The sequence below is a fragment of the Hesperophylax consimilis genome, chromosome 8, assembly GCF_061612785.1.
Source record: "Hesperophylax consimilis isolate HC1 chromosome 8, BYU_Hcon_1.0, whole genome shotgun sequence".
NCBI classification, from domain to species: Eukaryota; Metazoa; Arthropoda; class Insecta; order Trichoptera; family Limnephilidae; genus Hesperophylax; species Hesperophylax consimilis.
In genome coordinates this window covers 23,972,915-23,992,510 of record NC_142843.1, presented here as the reverse complement: position 1 = coordinate 23,992,510, position 19,596 = coordinate 23,972,915, and the positions used below count along the sequence as shown (strand labels likewise).

At 32.8% G+C, this 19,596-nt stretch overlaps 3 protein-coding genes across 7 annotated transcripts; 1 reads left to right on the top strand and 2 right to left on the bottom strand.

Moving 5' to 3' along the window:
- Window positions 1-411: 411 nt before the first annotated feature.
- On the bottom strand, window positions 412-962 carry LOC149421749 (protein NCBP2AS2 homolog). The gene has a single exon (XM_089634525.1). The coding sequence runs from the start codon at window positions 960-962 to the stop codon at window positions 714-716; it is 249 nt and encodes an 82-aa protein (XP_089490651.1). The 3' UTR covers window positions 412-713.
- Window positions 963-1,000: 38 nt separating this feature from the next.
- MED9 (mediator complex subunit 9) lies at window positions 1,001-1,902 on the bottom strand. The gene is made up of 3 exons (XM_089634524.1): window positions 1,638-1,902; window positions 1,434-1,539; window positions 1,001-1,141 (listed from the first exon to the last, which is right to left on the bottom strand). The coding sequence occupies exons 1-3, from the start codon at window positions 1,745-1,747 to the stop codon at window positions 1,001-1,003; spliced, it is 357 nt and encodes a 118-aa protein (XP_089490650.1). The 5' UTR covers window positions 1,748-1,902.
- Window positions 1,903-6,055: 4,153 nt separating this feature from the next.
- Mrgn1 (Mahogunin ring finger 1) lies at window positions 6,056-19,394 on the top strand. Of its 5 annotated transcripts, none has more exons than XM_089635065.1 (13): window positions 6,056-6,352; window positions 6,719-6,837; window positions 7,625-7,872; window positions 8,694-8,881; window positions 8,961-9,118; window positions 9,834-10,076; window positions 10,440-10,592; window positions 11,721-11,888; window positions 12,353-12,490; window positions 13,772-14,051; window positions 15,310-15,440; window positions 15,727-15,814; window positions 17,058-19,394. In XM_089635065.1, exons 1-13 carry the CDS (start codon window positions 6,265-6,267, stop codon window positions 17,225-17,227), a joined length of 2,172 nt encoding a protein of 723 aa, XP_089491191.1. In that variant the 5' UTR covers window positions 6,056-6,264; the 3' UTR covers window positions 17,228-19,394. The 5 variants fall into 5 exon arrangements, with proteins under 5 accessions (XP_089491191.1, XP_089491190.1, XP_089491189.1 ...); XM_089635064.1 differs by having other exon boundaries at window positions 10,440-10,610; XM_089635063.1 differs by having other exon boundaries at window positions 10,440-10,622; window positions 15,313-15,440.
- The last annotated feature ends 202 nt before the right edge of the window (window positions 19,395-19,596 follow it).

The following is a 19,596-nucleotide window of genomic DNA, read 5'->3' as shown; positions in this document are numbered from 1 at the left end:
ATTTGCAACGTCACTTATACAGTTTAGGAATTACCTTTTGACGCATGTCCAAAATAGTAAAACTGCCCCCATGACCTTTTTATAACTTCATGTACCTCAAATTAGTTCTCGTCTGTAATAATATATTGGTTTTATGAAAAATATAAAGAAATATATAATGCAAAATCTGGTTATCATTTTAAAGAGCTCTGGTTATCACGGTTCACCGTGTGACAATCTTTTGGGCACCAGGAAGATTTAAGCGTGTCTTGGATGACTACTAATGAGGTGAGAAAATCTTTCGTGAAACATTTGTAAAAGTGCCTCGTCCTTATGGGCAGCTCTGCATCTTAAAAGTTACTCTATGATGAAGAGGTTTTTTTTTTAAAAACACAGTTAAGTTTTACAGACGATTAATGAAACAAGGATAAATGACAAAAATATATGATTTATTTCATTTCAATTTGACACAATATTATAATTTAAATGAATTAAAAAATCAAGGGCAGTATTTTGTTGTAACAGAATCATTATAAAGTACAATAATTTTACTAAATGAATAGGAAATTTTTCTAATTGTTGTAATTAAAATCTCTAAAAGTACCTACACAACAATTCAACCCGTTTGGCCACATTGAAAGTAAGAGTTTTGATTAATTTAACAAATAAAATTGGTTAGGTCTTTGGTGTTTCTAAGGGTTTATGGGAAGTTAAAATCCGTTTCTCAATGAATTCTATTTGTGTTTTTGTTCCTTCTCCTTGGCTTCCTTTAAGCCTTGGATTACATTTTGCTTAAATCGATTAAAGAATGAACCGAGGTTCATTTTGTCCAATTCCGGTAATTTATCTTTAGCTAAATTTTGTGATCGATAAAACAGAGAGACGCAGAATCGGGCAGCTCTTCTTACCGGGTAGGATTCGGCAATTTTTTGCACCAACTGTTCATTATTCGCTAGATATCTCATGATAAATCTGAGAGGCATCTTTGTAGGTTTGTTCTTCGCAACTTTAAAAAATATATTTATTTAAAAGGGGCATCGAAAGAACACATATTCCTATACTTTTGCAGCAGTTCACGTTTTAGATGAAGTTGCCTTCGAAGGATTTCGAATTGACGAAGCTGCTCTTGTTTGTTGTAATCTATTCCTGGTAACCTCTTAATCTGAAAAATAAGTACATACAAGTAAGACAGATGCCTAGATAATGTGACAAATGATTACATAATATTTATCAGATTAAAACCGATGATTACAGAAACTAGAATTTCCAACAGCACAAGAAATAAAACTTTATCAAGACTCCGAGAATACAATAAAACTATGTACAAATCACCATCAATGACCCATAAATATGTAGCTATTGATAGTGCTGAAAAGATAACCTACGTTTATATGCCAATCATTTAAGTAGCCGAAACTAATAATTATTATAATAAGAATAACGTGCTTCGGTACCTGAGATCTCGCGGAGTCCAACTTTTTCTGCAATTCCAATACTTTAAGACTGCAATCCTGACTCTCTCTGGCTTTGGCAGAGTTGTCATGCACGTCACGCTCGACACTAAAACAAAAAATAAATATTTTTATCAAACATCGGATGGAAAAACTACGCAACCAATCTGAATTATGATAAAATGAAATGTGTTAAATTATGTTTACCTTCTAATTATATCGTATACAATTGGCAAAATATCAACGTCTACGTCTTGAACTGTAAGGGGAGAAAAACTGTTTTGTGGCTCATTCAAGTCATTATTTATAACATCCATTGCACAAGGCCCATATCTTTTTAAGCTATGTAACAAAATATACTTCAGTAATCGGTGTAGTTAAATAATCTAAAAGAGAATGAATTAATAAATGCTGCATAAAATGATTAGTTTCTCTTTACGAATTTGACAGTTTCATATACCCATAGACATACCACCATAAATATACCACTCTCTAGATCGATATCTTCGGGCTTTTTGTATGTAACGGAATTATACAGTACTTAACCACAGATATACAAGCAGTACCTACCGTGCGGAGCAGAGCAGTAGACAAGGTAGAGGAAACTCAAGGCCATTTTAAAAAGATGCGACCATAAACAACATAATTGCTCTCAGCCTACTCTATTCATTCAGTAGCCCAAAAAAACTATTATAAAAATAAAAATGTCCTTGAAGCAGAAAAATGTCGAAATGTTTTCCGAGGGCAAGGTTCATCTGACTAAGAAAATGAACTTTTACAGTTTATTTACTTGATGAAACTTGTTAATCTGAGAAGAAACCCAAAATTACAAGAAAAATTCCAAAACATTATTGTCCGACAGTACGACGATGAATTCCGACATTTTTCTGCCTATTTTGAACTCATTGTTACATATGTTTCAAAACTTTAATTTCACCAAAACAATAAGACAATACAGGATAACACTAATCAATAACATGAATAAGTTGGTCGATATAATAAATAACATTTATACGTTGTGGAGGAAGACATATGCCAAGTATGTTACGAAATAACCTAAAAACTGTCAATTCACTTTAAACTTGAACTTACGTAGGTAGGATGAATATATGTTTGTAACTCGCTAAAACTATACTGGCTTATATTGTATTTTTATCACGAACAACTTTAACACGCAATATTTTCGACGCGAAATGACAACCCGCGTGTATAAATAAACCACTCTCATTTTGTTGGAATGATTTGAAAACTGTCAAACGGCAAAATTCCGTCATCTCTTTCTGTTACACGAGTCATTATGGTAGAGAGCGAGAGATCAAACCAATCCTTCTGCTCTAACCAATGAAATCTGAGCTTTTAGCCATATTATTCGTTTTCTATAAGAATTTTGAGGTGGGCGTGGCGGTTTCAAATGAGTTTCAAGGCCAAAGCTGAGAGAAATGCCCCTGCATACCACCATTCAGTCAGCATAGATAATTGGATAATGCCATAAATAAATCACTCGAAGACTCGATATACCATTAAGGGGGTATTTCACTATAGAATAACATGTACATTGTACATGGACCTAAAAAGTCGACCCTAATGCTCTGATTAGTGCGATTTTGTATGAATGGCATTGAGGGGAAATTGCCTGGCTTGTATGGATTATTTTGAACGGATTTGTATGCAAAGTGAAGTGAACGAAATATAATTATTTTATTTTTGTGTTGTGAACGCAGTTATAACGACTTCTGATTTTTTGGAATATTTGATGAGACAAGGAATGCGAGGAGTAATCAAAAAATACGTAGGTTTTTCGTTTTCATACATTTTCCTCCCCACCCCTCTCCTTCAAATATTTCTCGAAATGCTCCATCCAGGGCTTTTTATGAGTCATCGATGATTTACTAGAAATTTTTAATCATCGAAACATTTCGATTCATTAGCATGGACAAATCGACTCAAATCGTCAAAAATCATAGTTTTGTAAATCATTCGAAACTAATCGAAACCACAGCCGTCACTTCATTGGTCAGAATTCACTCGAAAACGTAAATCGATTCCCAACTCCGAGAAACGTCAAAAATATCTTGGATTACTTGACAAACCAAATATTATTCCCGTGGTACATTGTGTAACATACTACCTTATATAATTTGATATCCACTAGGAACTGGGATTACGCAATTATTCTTTGCTAATTGTCAAATGTTTGATTATGATATTATCTACCAACCAAAGAAGCTACGAGTATGTGAACATATTTTAGGTTGGAATTTACGACGCCAGTGCATTTAGTATATGTAAAAAATGGAAATGACTTATGATAAGTTGGGAAGGTTATTAATTAACATAAATTATTTTTTTTAGAAAAATTACCTCGAGGGCGCACCATAAAGAATCTTAAGGTTGAATTTATTGTAAGGTTATGAATGTATTTTTTGGGAAAGAGCAAGGAGATATTGTTTATTGAAACGGCTCCTATTTGCCACTGTTACCTTTTTATTTTCTGTGTATTCTTATGTTTCATGTTTTCGACAGGTCAGTGGCTGAGTTGGGATAACGTTTGGGTTCCACCCAGCTATCCCACGTGCAATTCCTTGGCTGGCTAAGTTCTCTATCAAGTCACAAGCTACATTTTACGCTTACTGTGGTGGGAGTAGGAGATTTTTTAAATATTGTAACGTTTTTGGAACCCGGGAATGTTAGTCTTTCTTTAAAAAAAGTATCTTTTAGATTTATAAGTGTTATCTTCTTCTTTAATGAAAAAAAACGTTTATATTTTGGCGCTATAACTACAAATCTGTTATTTGTATAATAAATGTGACAAGTGCCCCTCGGTCGGGTCGGATTCTGCCTACGCCCGAGGGGCACAGATCTATATGGTTGGGAGGGGGGGGGGGGGGAATCCAGGCCAGGGACCGATTCTTGCCCTGATGGGAAATAATATAATATAAAAAATGGGAAATAATATAATATAAAATAATATGTTATCTTTGAGGATGCTGTGAAATCACTCGAAACCACAGTCATCAGGTAATTGGTCAGAATTCATCGATATAAAATCGATTCCCGAATCCGAAATACGTCAAAAATACACGGGACTCGGATTGCTTGACAAACAAGATATTCTTCCCGCGGGTGCATTGTGTTACGCACTACCTAATATGATTTGATATACATTTAGGACTAGGAAATTATTATTTGGTAATTGCGTTATGTTGGTAATGTTAGGCACTAGATATTAGCTGTTATTTATGATATTATCTAACAACCAGAGATGTGCTTTATTTCAAATAAATCCATTTCAAATGGAAATGCAAAATGGGTATTTTCCATTTTGCATTTTAAATGCTTTTCTAAAAACCATTTTGCATTTTGCATTTTAAATGCTTTTCTCAATGCATTTTCCATTTTAAATGCTTTTTTGCAACATTCTTCCTACTTTCTCCACTCATCTTTTTTTCATAAGCCCCAAATATCAGTCGGTCCTCAACCTCGCTATGAGAGATAATTTACATTTGTCAAGTTGCTCCCTGATAGGAGCCCTGGCAATTGAGTGATACCATTACAAAAAATACTGAATCAAATACTGAACATGGCCATGACGCTGTAATATTAAATGTTAGATAGCAGTTTCTATGTTTTTACGTTGACAACATTAGTCCCACGCAAATTTTTTGTGGTTTCATAATCTGTAGTCGTGGTGTTTTTGGATTTACCATCATGTAATATGTTTGTTCTACATTGATGTCCATTATTAAATGACAAAAATGCTTAAAAATTCTATAATTATTTTAATTGTTTGACCTGAGAAACCATTTTGCATTTTCAATGCATTTTGAAAATAGGTATTTTGCATTTCAAATGCTTTTCTAAGAACCATTTTGCATTTTGCATTTTCAAATGGAAAAGTTTTGACCCATTTCCATTTTGCATTTCAAATGGTTTTGGGTACCCATTTTGCACATCTCTGCTAACAACCAAAGAACGTACGAGTATGTGAATAGTTCATTCATTTTTACGTTGGGATTTATGACGCCCGTGCATTACGTGTGTGTAAAAAATGACTTACTCACTTATAATAAGTTAGAAAGGTTATAAATAAAATAAATTGATAATTTCTCGTGTCGCTATTTTTGTGAAAAACCTAAAAAAATATGAGGAATCTAGGGTTGACATGTATCTTAAGGTTATCTATGCAATTGTTGTTAAAAACTCAAGCAGCCGATACATAACTTTTTATATTTGATTTTTGTTTAGTGTGCAGGTTTTATGTTTTTATGTGGGGATGAAATATTTTATTATTTCTTCTATTGAAGAATGACTTCAAGGAAGTATGAGCATTAAAATTCGTAGTAAAAAAATGGGCATAAAGAATAAACTATAAACATATCGCTATCAGTATGAAAACATTGGTTTTGCCCATTTATTGAAAATGAATGAAGTAGTTACCTACCAAAATGTTGCCATACGAATTTACCATATTTATAACCCCCACCCCCCAGTGTACAAAAAACGCCGCCTCTGTCCGCAGAGATAGTTGATTTATGGTCCGCAGCATCATTTATGGTTATGGTCCGCAGCTACTGCTCCCGCTGAACTTGAATCGATTAAATCGATTAATCACTCGGTTTTTTCGATATTTCGATCACGTAAATCAAAATGTTTCGATCCTACCCATATCCTACCCATCACTAACGTACCGTAAGGGAACATTCTACGAGATTTGATTATTTCCCATCTTTTTAGTAGTTTTCTCTGGTTTCCGTATGACAATATCTGACATAAATGTGAAATCTGTCAATAAAGATATTGTTTATATAAGAACGGTACCTTGATTATCAGATAAATGGGAGCATTAACTAGCAGACAAAATGCAGGAGTTGAAGAAGTTGATGTCATATCCAACCATGCATATAAATATCCACCGAGAACAGGTATGACGTTGATTAATATTTTAGCCTACAGTGTCATGGAATTAAGTACCTGCTTATGTTATTTTAATACTTGTTTTGCTCTAAATCTTGTAAAAAAATATACCCAAATATATTGTTATTCTATTAATTAAAATACAAATCCATAATTAATGCTTGTAATATCGTAAAGTTGTGGATAAACATTTTCAAATTATAAAAGATAATTGCTTTATACAAAAGATAACAATATAAAGTGAGATTAATAATAAGAAACTTTATTGAATTATATGGCACCAGGTTTTTCTTTTACAACCTTATTTTTCGTAGTAAATTTAAATCAGATGCATATTTCAAATGTTCATACGTTCTTGAAATGACATGTTTTAGGAAATTATTTTGGAAGTCACTTCATAATGGGGGGCGAAAGGTTTGACACTCCTCAGCCCGAGGCTTATTTGTTTGGAGAAAACGCTGACTTAAACTTCTTAGGAAGCCGTCCCACACCAGTTAGTACATTTTATGTATCGTAATATTACTTTTAAAATAAAATTATCGATCTTAATTAACATTAAAGGTAAAAATTCAGAAAAAAGGTACACATTTAATAAGAACTAAAAAAAAAAAACTTTGTAGTAGTTAGATAATGATGGGAAGTAAGTATTTCAGTTTCTGGGAATACAAATTAATGCATTTCAGTATTTATTTCGTTAAAATTTAAATCAATTGTTCACTTCGGCGGCCATTGTTCAGCTTAACTACAAAACTGGTGTTTTGAGTTAAGGTTGGTTTCGGTGATGCCATAATCATATTTATTAGTATCTTTTAAAAGATATAGTTGGGAATATCAGTTGGGCATACAGTTGGGCGAATGAGCATGCCAGTCTTTATTTCAAAACAATGTTTTTGTAGATAGGCCCCTGTGATCCCAAACCCCCGTGTTATTGATGCTACATTTTTTTCTTATTTTGAAGCCAAGATATGAACCTTTGATCCTAAAATAGGTTCTTAGTTTGGTTTAATTAAGAAATAAATATTTTTAAAAAACTAGCTTAATGAAACAATTTTAATAATATCATATTCATGTCATTCCTTTTTTTAAACAAAATAGTTACTAAAATGCATTATTTCCGGTTCTCAAAACTGAAATACTTACTTATCATTATTATCTAACTGATACAAAGTGTTTGAAATAAAATGTATGTATTGCGTTTCCCTATTTTCTGTATATTTAACAAAAGAAAATATTGTTCCCTTGTTTCAAAAGATACTGATTTATCTTCTTTTTTTGTTCAGTTTCCTTACCCACCACCTCAAGCCAATGAGCCAACCAAGACGTTGAAGAGTTTGGTGAATATCAGAAAGGAATCCTTGAGATTTGTTCGCTGCACGGAAGCCATGGGGAAGATTCCAGAGCTCGCTGAAGGAGACAGCCCCACAAAGACAACTCAGTTCAACATTGAATTCACATTTGATTGTGATTCTCGCTGTGCAATAACTATTTATTACTTCTGCACTGAAGAATTCACACCCAATGGTGTGGTGTTAGTATTTTATTTAGTTTACCAATTCTTGTCATTGCTTTTAAATGAATAGATTCTTATTAGCTTTACATGCACTAAATTCAATAATGTACAACAACTGCTTGTTTCAATTTCAATACAACAGAAACGGCTAAAATTCAAGAATCTAAAATCGTATAGATTTTAAAACTAACAAATAAGATGATGATCACACTACTTGAAAAAGGATTAACTTCATATCATTTACAGTCATAAATACAAGATGGCGGTGGCAGCAGCTTCCTTGTTGTTGATATTTTGGTGGGTATATACCAAAGATATTAGAAGAACGAGATATGCTATGTTGGCCACCGGACCGTAGGGAGAGTACTACCTAATTAGGGTACTTTGAATACTATCGGGACGTGTATGCACAGAAATCTGTTCTATGTATTAGTGCGGATACCTTAGCGTAAGCGAAGGTGTGCAGTAGTATTGGTGAACAAAACCGGCGACACTGGGCAAAACAATTCCACACAGTATGAACTGCCCATAGCACATCTCGTTCTTCTAATATCTTTGGTATATACCCACCAAAATATTGGAATACGCCAAGCTCTAAAATTTGTATATTTTCAAACTTACAATGAAGCGTGGGGCTAATAGGAACCAATAAAAATGTTTGTAGAGTTGGTAAAATATTTGTCCTATTATCCACTGACCTACAATGACTGAAGCATTATGGAATACATTAATTCTAACTTTGTTTATGTTTGTTTTGGTCTCTTATTAATGTTACTTGTTGAATAATATATGTAAACTGTTGATAATGTTTTTTTATTAAAATACATCAATGTTTGTAGGTATCATCCACGCGATTCATCGATGAACTCTCACACTTACCGGTACAAGCGAGGAGCAAATCAACAGTTTTGTCAAGCCACTCACATATTCGATCCTAGCAAATACACTGAGGAAGACCTTCTCTTTAATTCAGAGAAAGATATGCTGCCCATTGCAATTCATTGTGTGGTCGAAGAAGGCATCGATGGTATAACTTTTTCCCAAAACAAATAAAAAACTTAAAGTATTTTTTCAACTGCAAAATTATATAATTTCATTTTTTATAGATGTGCGTCAGTCGCATACTACAATAGCTGTGGTGGAGAAGCATTCAGATGGGACGTATGTATTAAAAGCCCTCAAACAGAAGCTGTATGTTGATGGGCTATGTTATCTATTACAAGAGATATACGGCATTGAAAATAAGAATGTGGAAAATAGTAAGGTATGTTCATTGATCAATCTGTATTTCGAATATGGTTTTCTTGCATTCAAGAGTTTGTTTTTCATTTTAAAATGAAAACATTTTCATAAATACACACCTGAAATGTGTTGTCGACCCCTTTAAATTAGAACTTATTGTTTTTTTTTTAATATAAGTGTTTCATTAACATTTTTTTGTAACAAATAAATATAACGATATCCTCCCTGGTGCTGAGGATTTCATTTACACATGATTAAAATTTAGTAGTATGGATAATATAAGTAATTATAAATATATTATATTATATATTGTATGATATTAACTATCGACATCAGAAAATCCGATTGCATATATTGCTACAAAATATTGACATTTAAAAAATTTACAACTTTTAAGAAATGTGTACATGTATAGTATTATTATGTTTATTATTATTGTTACGGGGATAGTCCACATATCTCCAATAATAATCTTATTCTCTTGACACTACACCATTATTTGTTTTGGGCTTAATTTAGTCGACTTGAACTGTTTGTTTGTTTGTTTGTTTGCGATCTGCAGTCGTGAACAATGACAAGTTACCAACATTGCCGACAAAACCTTTATCGATGTGTTCATGCTAGGGGGCCTGATTTAAAAAAACAGTTCTCCAGACATTTGATCCTTCGCATCAAGGCTGGATATTCCCATCAAAAGCCTAACTAGATGTGTATTGAATTCTGTCTAACATTTTCAGAATAATAGTGACGAGGATTGCGAAGACAACGGTAGCGAGTGCGTGATCTGCATGTGTGATGTGCGTGACACTCTGATCCTGCCGTGCAGACATCTGTGCTTGTGCAACTCGTGTGCCGACTCGCTGAGGTACCAGGCCAACAACTGCCCCATTTGCCGGGCCCCCTTTCGCGCCCTGCTGCAGATCAGAGCTCTGCAGAAACAGTCCGGGCAGCCACAGGCATTGCCGGCTAGCCCACCAGACGTAAGAATATATTTTTATTATTAACCTGATCTATGTGAATGTTGCATAATATGTGATCCATGAAGTTACTTTAAAAAAAATGTATTGTGTCAAAATGTGCCGCGTGACGTGTTAGACTGTGTTGAAACGGCCAGCATTGTAAAGTTTAAGATGAATGTACCTATTTTACTAAGTCAAACTGCATTAATTTGTGAGTAATATTTCTCCACAAAAAGTGTTTAAACCTCTCAACCTCAACCCTTTATTTAACCTATGACATTATAATATTACAAAATTTTTTGTTAATGTATAATTTCTACATTTTAGCCCACAAGTACCCCAGATAACAAAACTTACAATTTTCGATTGCATTACGCGTTACAGGGCAGTTCAGAGAACATTCCGGCGGGATACGAGGCCGTGTCCCTGATTGAAGCCCTGAATGGCCCGTGTCCGGTGCGCGTGGCGCTCCCCCCACCTACCCCTCAGGCCAACCACCAACCGCTCCCCACTGTGGCCAACAATACTGTCACCGAGGTTGATACTACTATTTCGGTACTATACAGTGTAATGACATTAATAATTCTATTTGGATGTTGTGTATAGCGCTGTTATTGTGAAACATCGCCTCTAGGGCACAAACCGCAGATGCTCACAGAAAATCATGGATTACAAAATATACTATAAACATTATAATTTCCATGTCTGTTTGTCTTTCCATGCAATGCATGCAAGTATTTTACATGAAAGGGGTGGATTTAGGTTGAAAGAACTTTTGCCTGGTTGCAAAACATGTTTAAAATAAATATTTTAAATAAATCTTGAGAGTAATTGGGCACCTGAATAACATTACTTTCAAATTTATTTAAATTCTTGAATTTAAGTGAGTTTCTTAACCTCTAGTGTGGCAAGAAATCTACCGTGGATTTTGTACCCATCGTGTGCTGGCGAATCCACTAGATTTGCAAGTAGTTCATTGTATTTGCCTCGATTTTATGGTATTTTGAACCTTAAAAAATGTTCCTAGTATACAAAAATATATTTTATTTGCTTGGAAAAGAAATAATGTATCTTAATACTATATTATTTTGTCATTTCGTCACTTACAAATATATGTTTTTTATCTGTGAAAAAGCGCATTGCAAAATTCCGTGTCAAATGTAATAATTCCGATTTTCAAAACTCATATTATTGTATTCATTTACAGGAAAAACATAAATGAATTTTATTATGAAGAAGGCTTATTTAACCTGAAAATGATAATAAAAGAAACAAGATTTATTTTTGTCGTCATTATACTATGAAAACTAACATTAGAAAGAAAAACACAACATTTCACTGAATATGACAGCTTGAAAACTACATAGGATAGATATACAAAATTTTTATAAATATATAAACAAATTATCTGGTAAGATGGTACAATTTACAACACTGTAAAAAACAAGTAAGTTATTATGAATACAATAGTGTCAGCTGGCGTATGGCGGGCGATTGGCATTTTAGACCTAGCATACTAGGTCGCGGAAGGATGGCATCCCAAGGGTTAATGGTTACAAACACATTCTTCATAATAAACATGTATGGAAACAATTTTTTGTAGGATTCGGGAGAAGTTGTAACTTTTTATTGCTTTAAGCTTTATTATTTAGTATTTATTTCCAGGCAGCAGAAGCTCTCAACCGTTGCAACTTAGAAAGGCATTCATCCGGCAGTATTGTCAGTAACAACAAGGTAAAGAACACCTCTGGAAGTGCGTACAAGCAGAGCCCCAAGGATATTGAAGGGAAGAGTCCTAGAGATAGGGCCCTCTCTCAGGGTAACACACCAGAGGTAATTCTATCATTACATATTGTTTTACTTTATTTATCTTTATCTTATTCAGGACCGTAATAATATAAAACAGTTTTATATTATTACAGTCCTGAAGAAGGTTAGTTATAACCAAAACTAGTTGTGACTATTTGTAAAATTGTGTGATAAAGTGGTTTAAAACTAAGTAATTTTTCATTTAAATTATTATATCAAGCCACAAAGATACATATTGCTCTTTTCGATAATAATTTATTTATTTACTATGCATCATTACATTATTTACAAAAACTAATCATGTCCATAAGATCTTTCTCTTTGATCCATGAAGTTTTAGCTTTAAAAAACTTCAGCATTAAAAGGATTTAATACCCGTTCAATCAACTAATAAATGTCTCCATCTGCTAAGCTATCAGCCTCTCATATTTTTATGTTTTTAGTTATGATTGGACATGTAATCTAACGACCAAATATTATGTTTACAGTTCCGCATGTCGGTATTGTTAGCCCGAGAAGATGAAGAAAATAACAAAGTGCTAAATAACAAAGTCGCTGTCAACAGTCCATTATTGGCCGGGCAGAAAATAAAATCTGAAAATATCCATGACAAAATAATTATTAAAGTATGTGTACTTATTCTAAAAAACGCACATTATGCATGTATAGCTAGAAGCATGTTTAGAATTCATAGAAATAATGATTTTTTGAGATGTATTTACCATGCCTTCACTAGTCTGTAGTTTTGCAGGATAATATTTATAATACGTACATATATATATATATATATGTATATATATATATTTTTTTTTTTTTTAAAGAAAGACAAACATTCCCGGGTTACGAATAACCCAACAATGTTTGAAAATCTTCTACTACCACCACAGCCGAAAGCCGAAAATGTTGCTTGTGTTGTGATGGAGGAATAAAATATGGAAAGAATCAAAATGTACTCCGTCGGTTGGTGTTTACACATTGACCTGTTGCATTCCCCAGAACTTATCTCTACCTAAACATGCTTTACCATAATCATTAACGTTATGTAATATGTATGTATGTGTATTTTGACAGTTCTCACCTTCAGAATTGTCCAAGTATGCAGTTAACCAAAGTCTGTATCTAGGGTAAACATAACGTACATTATACATAATCTGTACATTCGTACATGGCGTTAATTTAATTATTTTTATGAAAATACACTTTTTACAGGTTATGCTTTAAAATATGAAGACAAATTATTTGTTTGCGCCCATGTATACGCAATATGAATATGAATAAATAGTGTTATCCATATAAAAACTCAATTCTTTTTAGAAAGGCATAATACAATATTGGATTAAATCAACGATACAATATTCTATTTGTTCATAAGACGAAAAGTGAACAAATTGACTCTATGGGTAATAGCTGTTTGTTCCCAAAACCGAACAAATTAGCCTGGGGAGATAAAGCATAACTTGCAAAAAGTGTATTTTCATAAAATAATTAAATTAACGCCATCTATGAACGCGTACATTATAACATGCGTTACATTTACCCTCAACTAAGTTTTGATAAACTAGACATCTAAATAAAATTTCAATTAATATGCTTCGCGGAACTAAAATGGTGTTAAAAGACATATTTTGAATGTTGTTCAATGCAAGCATTATATGAGGGGAATGGAAACAAGTACGGCCATATACACCTATTATTTGTACCATACATAATATGAAAATGTTTTTATTTGTTTTTCATTGATTGACTTGAATATGTATTATGTACGTATTTGCCGTATGTGTTCCTAGCATCTTGTTTTTTATCAATCTTTTAATCTGTTGCTCTTTGCCTGTATCATAAAAGCAAAAAGCACTTTTACCAAAAATATATTATAAATTTTGCATAAAATAACGCACATACGTTTTTAGATGGCCGAGGATTTCAACACGGATGATTTGGACGCGGAAGGAGATAGCCAAGGGGGGGAGGTGGATTGTGAAGGAGATAGTGATGCGGAAAAGCTATCGCCACTTTTGACAGAATGCAACAACGAATTGTCCAATCGGACCAATGGCATCAAAATCAGCCCTGTCAGTAGCTTGAGCAACGGGCAGAGCACCGTCAGCAGATTACCGCTGCACCTTGAGGCTGTTCTAGAGCCAATTGATGATACTGATACAGACGAACCTGAACAACTCTCTAGTGCATGTATGTCATTAGTTTTAGAACTGTTTTTTTCAAAATGTTTTACATACATTTTCCTTACATTGGCCAAATAGATTTTTCCAATTGCTTTGTTCAGGCAAAAACCGGCTCAACAATTCTATCGCAACTTGAAAAATGTAATAGTTTATCTCAAATGTAAAAAAAATAATAATCTACATCAGGTACTTAAACTCTAAAACCAATAAAAAATTATTCCCTTTATTTCAATAATTTAAAATTGCATTTTCTGAAAAATGTGCTTCCCGGTTTGTGACTTTTGCCTTAGTGCAGACTTTATGTCGTTTCATAAAATTATTATTTTTATCTTTTGTCTCACTGAACAACCTGCAAAGTGATTTCGGAGCAGCTCAATTATTTTATTTTTACTTTTTGTCTTACTGAACAACCTGTAAAGTGATCTCAGAGCATCTCAATTATTTATTTTTACCTTTTGGTCTTACTGAACAACTGTAAAGTGATTTGAGAGCAGCCCAATTATTTATTTTTACCTTTTTGTCTTACTGAACAACTGTAAAGTGATTTCAGAGCAGCCCAATTATTTATTTTTACCTTTTTGTCTTACTGAACAACTGTAAAGTGATTTCAGAGCAGCCCAATTATTTATTTTTACCTTTTTGTCTTACTGAACAACTGTAAAGTGATTTCAGAGCAGCCCAATTATTTATTTTTACCTTTTTGTCTTACTGAACAACTGTAAAGTGATTTCAGAGCAGCCCAATTATTTATTTTTACCTTTTTGTCTTACTGAACAACTGTAAAGTGATTTCAGAGCAGCCCAATTATTTATTTTTACCTTTTTGTCTTACTGAACAACTGTAAAGTGATTTCAGAGCAGCCCAATTATTTATTTTTACCTTTTTGTCTTACTGAACAACTGTAAAGTGATTTCAGAACAGCCCAATTATTTATTTTTACCTTTTTGTCTTACTGAACAACTGTAAAGTGATTTCAGAGCAGCCCAATTATTTATTTTTACCTTTTTGTCTTACTGAACAACTGTAAAGTGATTTCAGAGCAGCCCAATTATTTATTTTTACCCCTTTGTCTTACTGATCAACCTGCAAAGTGATTTCAGAGCAGCTCAATTATTTATTTTTACCCTTTTGTCTCACTGAACAAACTTGCAAAGTGATCTCAGAGCAGTTTTTTTGAATAATTATTGCTGTAAGATACTGTTTAATTTATTTGTAGTTGGATTTAAAAACATGATTGATCTTACTATTTATGTATTGATTTTCAGCAGTTGGTGGACCTCCAAGTGCTGTGGAGAATGAAGCAGGGATCCCAGCAGAAGATTCAGACTACTTCACTCCTGAAGACACTCACACCACGATCCTGACCTCACCAATTCATCAAAGCAACAATAAACATGTAAGCATATATCATTATAATTTTTTAAAAACTTTTCGGTACTTTTATTTATTTGGGTAAGATCTCGACATTTAATATTATGTGTTTGAGAGATAAAAATAATGAGGGAAGAATTGGCAAATATCTTGGATAAAGGTAGTTTTAGATTGATCACTACAAATATGAATCTATATCAAGCATTGTCTCATTTTTGAATGGTAAACTTTCACCAAAGCGATTTTTAAAGTGTCTCGTTTACTGTGTTGATTTTTAAATTGAATTTTGCATTTTAAAATGAATATTTTAGGATTCATCTACCAATGGAGTGACAATCAGTTCAGCAGAAGGCACACCACAGCGTTGGGCCATTCCTCACCATGTTACATCACTGCCGGGTAATTATTCTAACAAATTCTCACCCTAAAGTAGCTTTACCTTCTGTGTTGACCTAGCGTTGGCCTTGTATGTACTTAATAAGCGAGGCATATCACTAAATATATTTAACAACATTAGATACGGGTGATTTTTTCCCCCACTGACCAATGGTAACTATTTGTGACAACCATGGTGACCTTTTTCAGTACTTTCATAACTTTGTTCAGTTTGCAATGTTTTCTGTGTATTTCAAATGCGATATACACATCTTTTTTTAAAATTTTCCGTAAAAAAAAATACTCTCTTAGAAACTAGATAAGATTATCTTTCTGCTGTATGCTTTTAAAATAAACATTACTATTTATAAATAATAAAATTTTAATATCAAATGTGAAAAATGTTGTCAAAAACGCTAATCAAATTTTTACTTAACTTTTTACTCCAATCGTAGAAAAATTGAGAGAACTCAATATTTCAAAAACAAATTTGTTTTGTTTGGGAAATTTGTAAGAAAACTGTAACTTCACTTTTATCTTTAGTAAAAAATAATTTTTAAAGTTAAAATCGGTGTTACGATAGCGGCGCGAAATGTGAATTATTGATTTTGGCTATTTTTTGGATTTTATTAATGGCATCCAGTATTTATATTTGAGGCAAACTGGAAACAATTATTATTTCTCTTTCTAACGTAAAAAAAATTACGCATTTCTACCATGATAGAAAAAATAAATAATAAATAAATACTTTCATAAAATATGGACGCCCGGTCATATATGACCATAAAACAAAGGAGGGGTTAAGTAGATGACTAACGGGCAAAAAAAATATCTCCCTGTATTTTTCTGTTGATCTGAATGCAGTTTAAATATGTAGCGGTACGCCACTACTTCATTTGAACGGAATTCCAGAAGTTTCGATATTTTCCAAACAAGATTCTTGGATGTTCTTTTATTATTTTTCATTTTTGTTTGGCAAATTATACATAGCAACCAAATTGTTCTAGAAGCTTTAACTTATAAAAGCGGCAGCGTGAAGGAACTCGCTAGTATTCCGTCTCCAAACCGCCAGTCTAGTTGACCTAAATATCGCTAGCATTTTATTGTGAATAATAAACTAGATTTTTATGTTGTACACTAAGATAACCACAGTGGAGGCCCCGACGAGAGTCGTATACATACATGCATTGGTTTACATTCTTTTGCACTTATATAAAGCGCTTTCATTGATTTTAGTTTTCTTTTATTGAAACAACAATTTTTCCAGGAACTCCCCTCAGTCATATCAGCAACCGTTCTTCAGGGGACTCCTACAGTTCCTCTTCATCTACAAGGCAACTATTGGCAAATGTGAATCCTGCACAATCAATCAATAATATTGGCACAGCAAATCACCAACCCAGCATTGTCCAAAATAATATTAACTCTGACAAATAAGATTACATTACATTACATAATTTTTTGTACATTCCATTTAATTTATAATACATATGTATATTATTTTTCCTATCTCTCTCTAGAATCTCTTTCATGATATTACTTGTATGTATATAGATATTAATTATTTTTATTATATAATACTCGTGTTATTTTTAATTTAAGAAAAAGTGTAACAAGTTGTTGCATTAATATTTGAAACTAAAAATGTAGATTGTGTTCTGCATCTGAACAAATGACAAATATTTCTGTAATGTAAATGTGTTGCCCGCTTATAAGACATCTTTGAAAATGTATTTTGTTGTCTTTTCTAGCAGTGCTGCTGAATAACTATTGATTTTTTTTGTTGTAAAAGAACTGTTGAAATAACTTTCGTATTTAGTACCTACTATTATTATAAATAACTTGCATCTTTCTTATTATTGGTTGGCTTTAACCCATGTTTTACTTAACCTCTAGTGTGCCAAAATGCTGTAGCAGATTTCTGACTTTTGAACCCGTCGTGTGCCGGCGAATCCGTAGCGGATTTGCTAATAACTCACCGCACTTGCTCCGATTTTATTGTAATTGTACCTTAAATGCTCCTGATATATTAAAATACTTTTTATTAGTTTGGCAAGAAAATAATGTATCATAGTTTTTTTTCTATATATTTTATGTTTTTACAACATTAGAGAAAAAATGCATTTCTCGGAATATATTAGCTAGTAATAAGATAGATCATTGTAGAAATATATTATACATTTGTACAGCGCTCTTGAGGTGATTTTTCACAAAAACAGCGCAATGTAAATGTTCCAAATATTATTATTATAAATAGCTATCCTGAGAAACTTCATAGGATAGATATTAACAATTCTTATAAATATATTAAAAAATACATTATCTGGTAAAACAGTACAATTTTAAGAGGCATAATTTTGCAAAAAATCAAGTAAGTTATTATGACAATAGTGTCAGTCGGTGCACGGCGAGTCGCTCGGCATTTTACACTAGCACACCAAGGTAGTACATAATAGGTTGCGCAAGCTTGGCATTCCAAGGGTTAAATGATCTTTTTGCCATGTCACGTAAATGATCAGCAGACAATGAACAAAAAATAAATACACAGATACATTTAAGTTTATTTAAAAAAAATCAAAGACCTTTGCATCACATGATTATGATTTATTTTTCACTATTGTGGAATATTATGATATTCAGACAACTCATTTTAAAGAGAGCATGATTGAATGTATTTTTATGCACGTCAAACTGGTTCAATCTAGTTCAGACTTGTTTCTGTCCAACTCGGCTATCAAGACACATTGTGGAATCAAGAGTCTTAGCCGAATATCTAATGACGACCCTTGTGACCATGATCAAAAGGACCGGGTTACTGTTTATTTGAATTAAATGGGATATAGCACAGTGATATACACAATTAGAACTATGTAAATCATCTCCGTATCAATAAAAGAAAGTATATATATATTGTTTGGAATACTTGCCCATAGTTCTATGATACAGTACACCACTACACAAGCAAGAATCTCTTTATTCTGATTTGCCTGTACCTATGAGTATTTTTTTTAATTACCTGTCATAAGACAATAATTATTGTATTCATCGATGCTTTATTATTTGAATGTTTTATTATATAGGTTGAGGTGTTTAGGTAAACTGCATTTTATTAACATATGTATTTAATAAATATATTTACTGCACATTGGGATCTGAACATGTAATGCGGCGTGTAGACACAAGAATTACGTGAAAGGAACGAAGCAACCGCAAGCAGCATTTTGGGCTGTTTGCAGTTGCTTCGTTCCTTTTTCATTAGTCATGGTTTAGCTCGGCAGTTTATAAGACAAAAAATTTTTCATGCCTTTTTGTTTATATTGCAACATAGGCACAAAATAGATGATAAAAACTTTTTTCCAAGGATAAATAGAATTATTTTATCCTAGATGGTTTATCAAACTGATTATCTACTAATTATGTAACGGTATGGTGCCACACTTTTATACCTGTACTATTGCCAGAAATTATAAAAAAAGGATCCTGGTAGGGTTGGAGATTATTTGGTGCAATATTTTAGCATGTACATATTTATATAGATGAACATTTTATCAAATCTGAATGTATTTAATAAAATGTATTATTTAAATAAATTAAAGTATACCTATTTTTTTCACGTACATACCAATTTCCCAAGATTTTCCTCAAGTTAGAAAATCCTTAAAATACAAAATAAGCAAAGCGTTCAGCCAGAATATTTTTTTTTCCTGAGATATGGCCTAAATAAGAGCAAATTAATAATATTCTTGGAAAGGGACAGTGGTAATAATGCAAAATAATACAGGGCAGGTGCATGTTTGCTTTGCCAT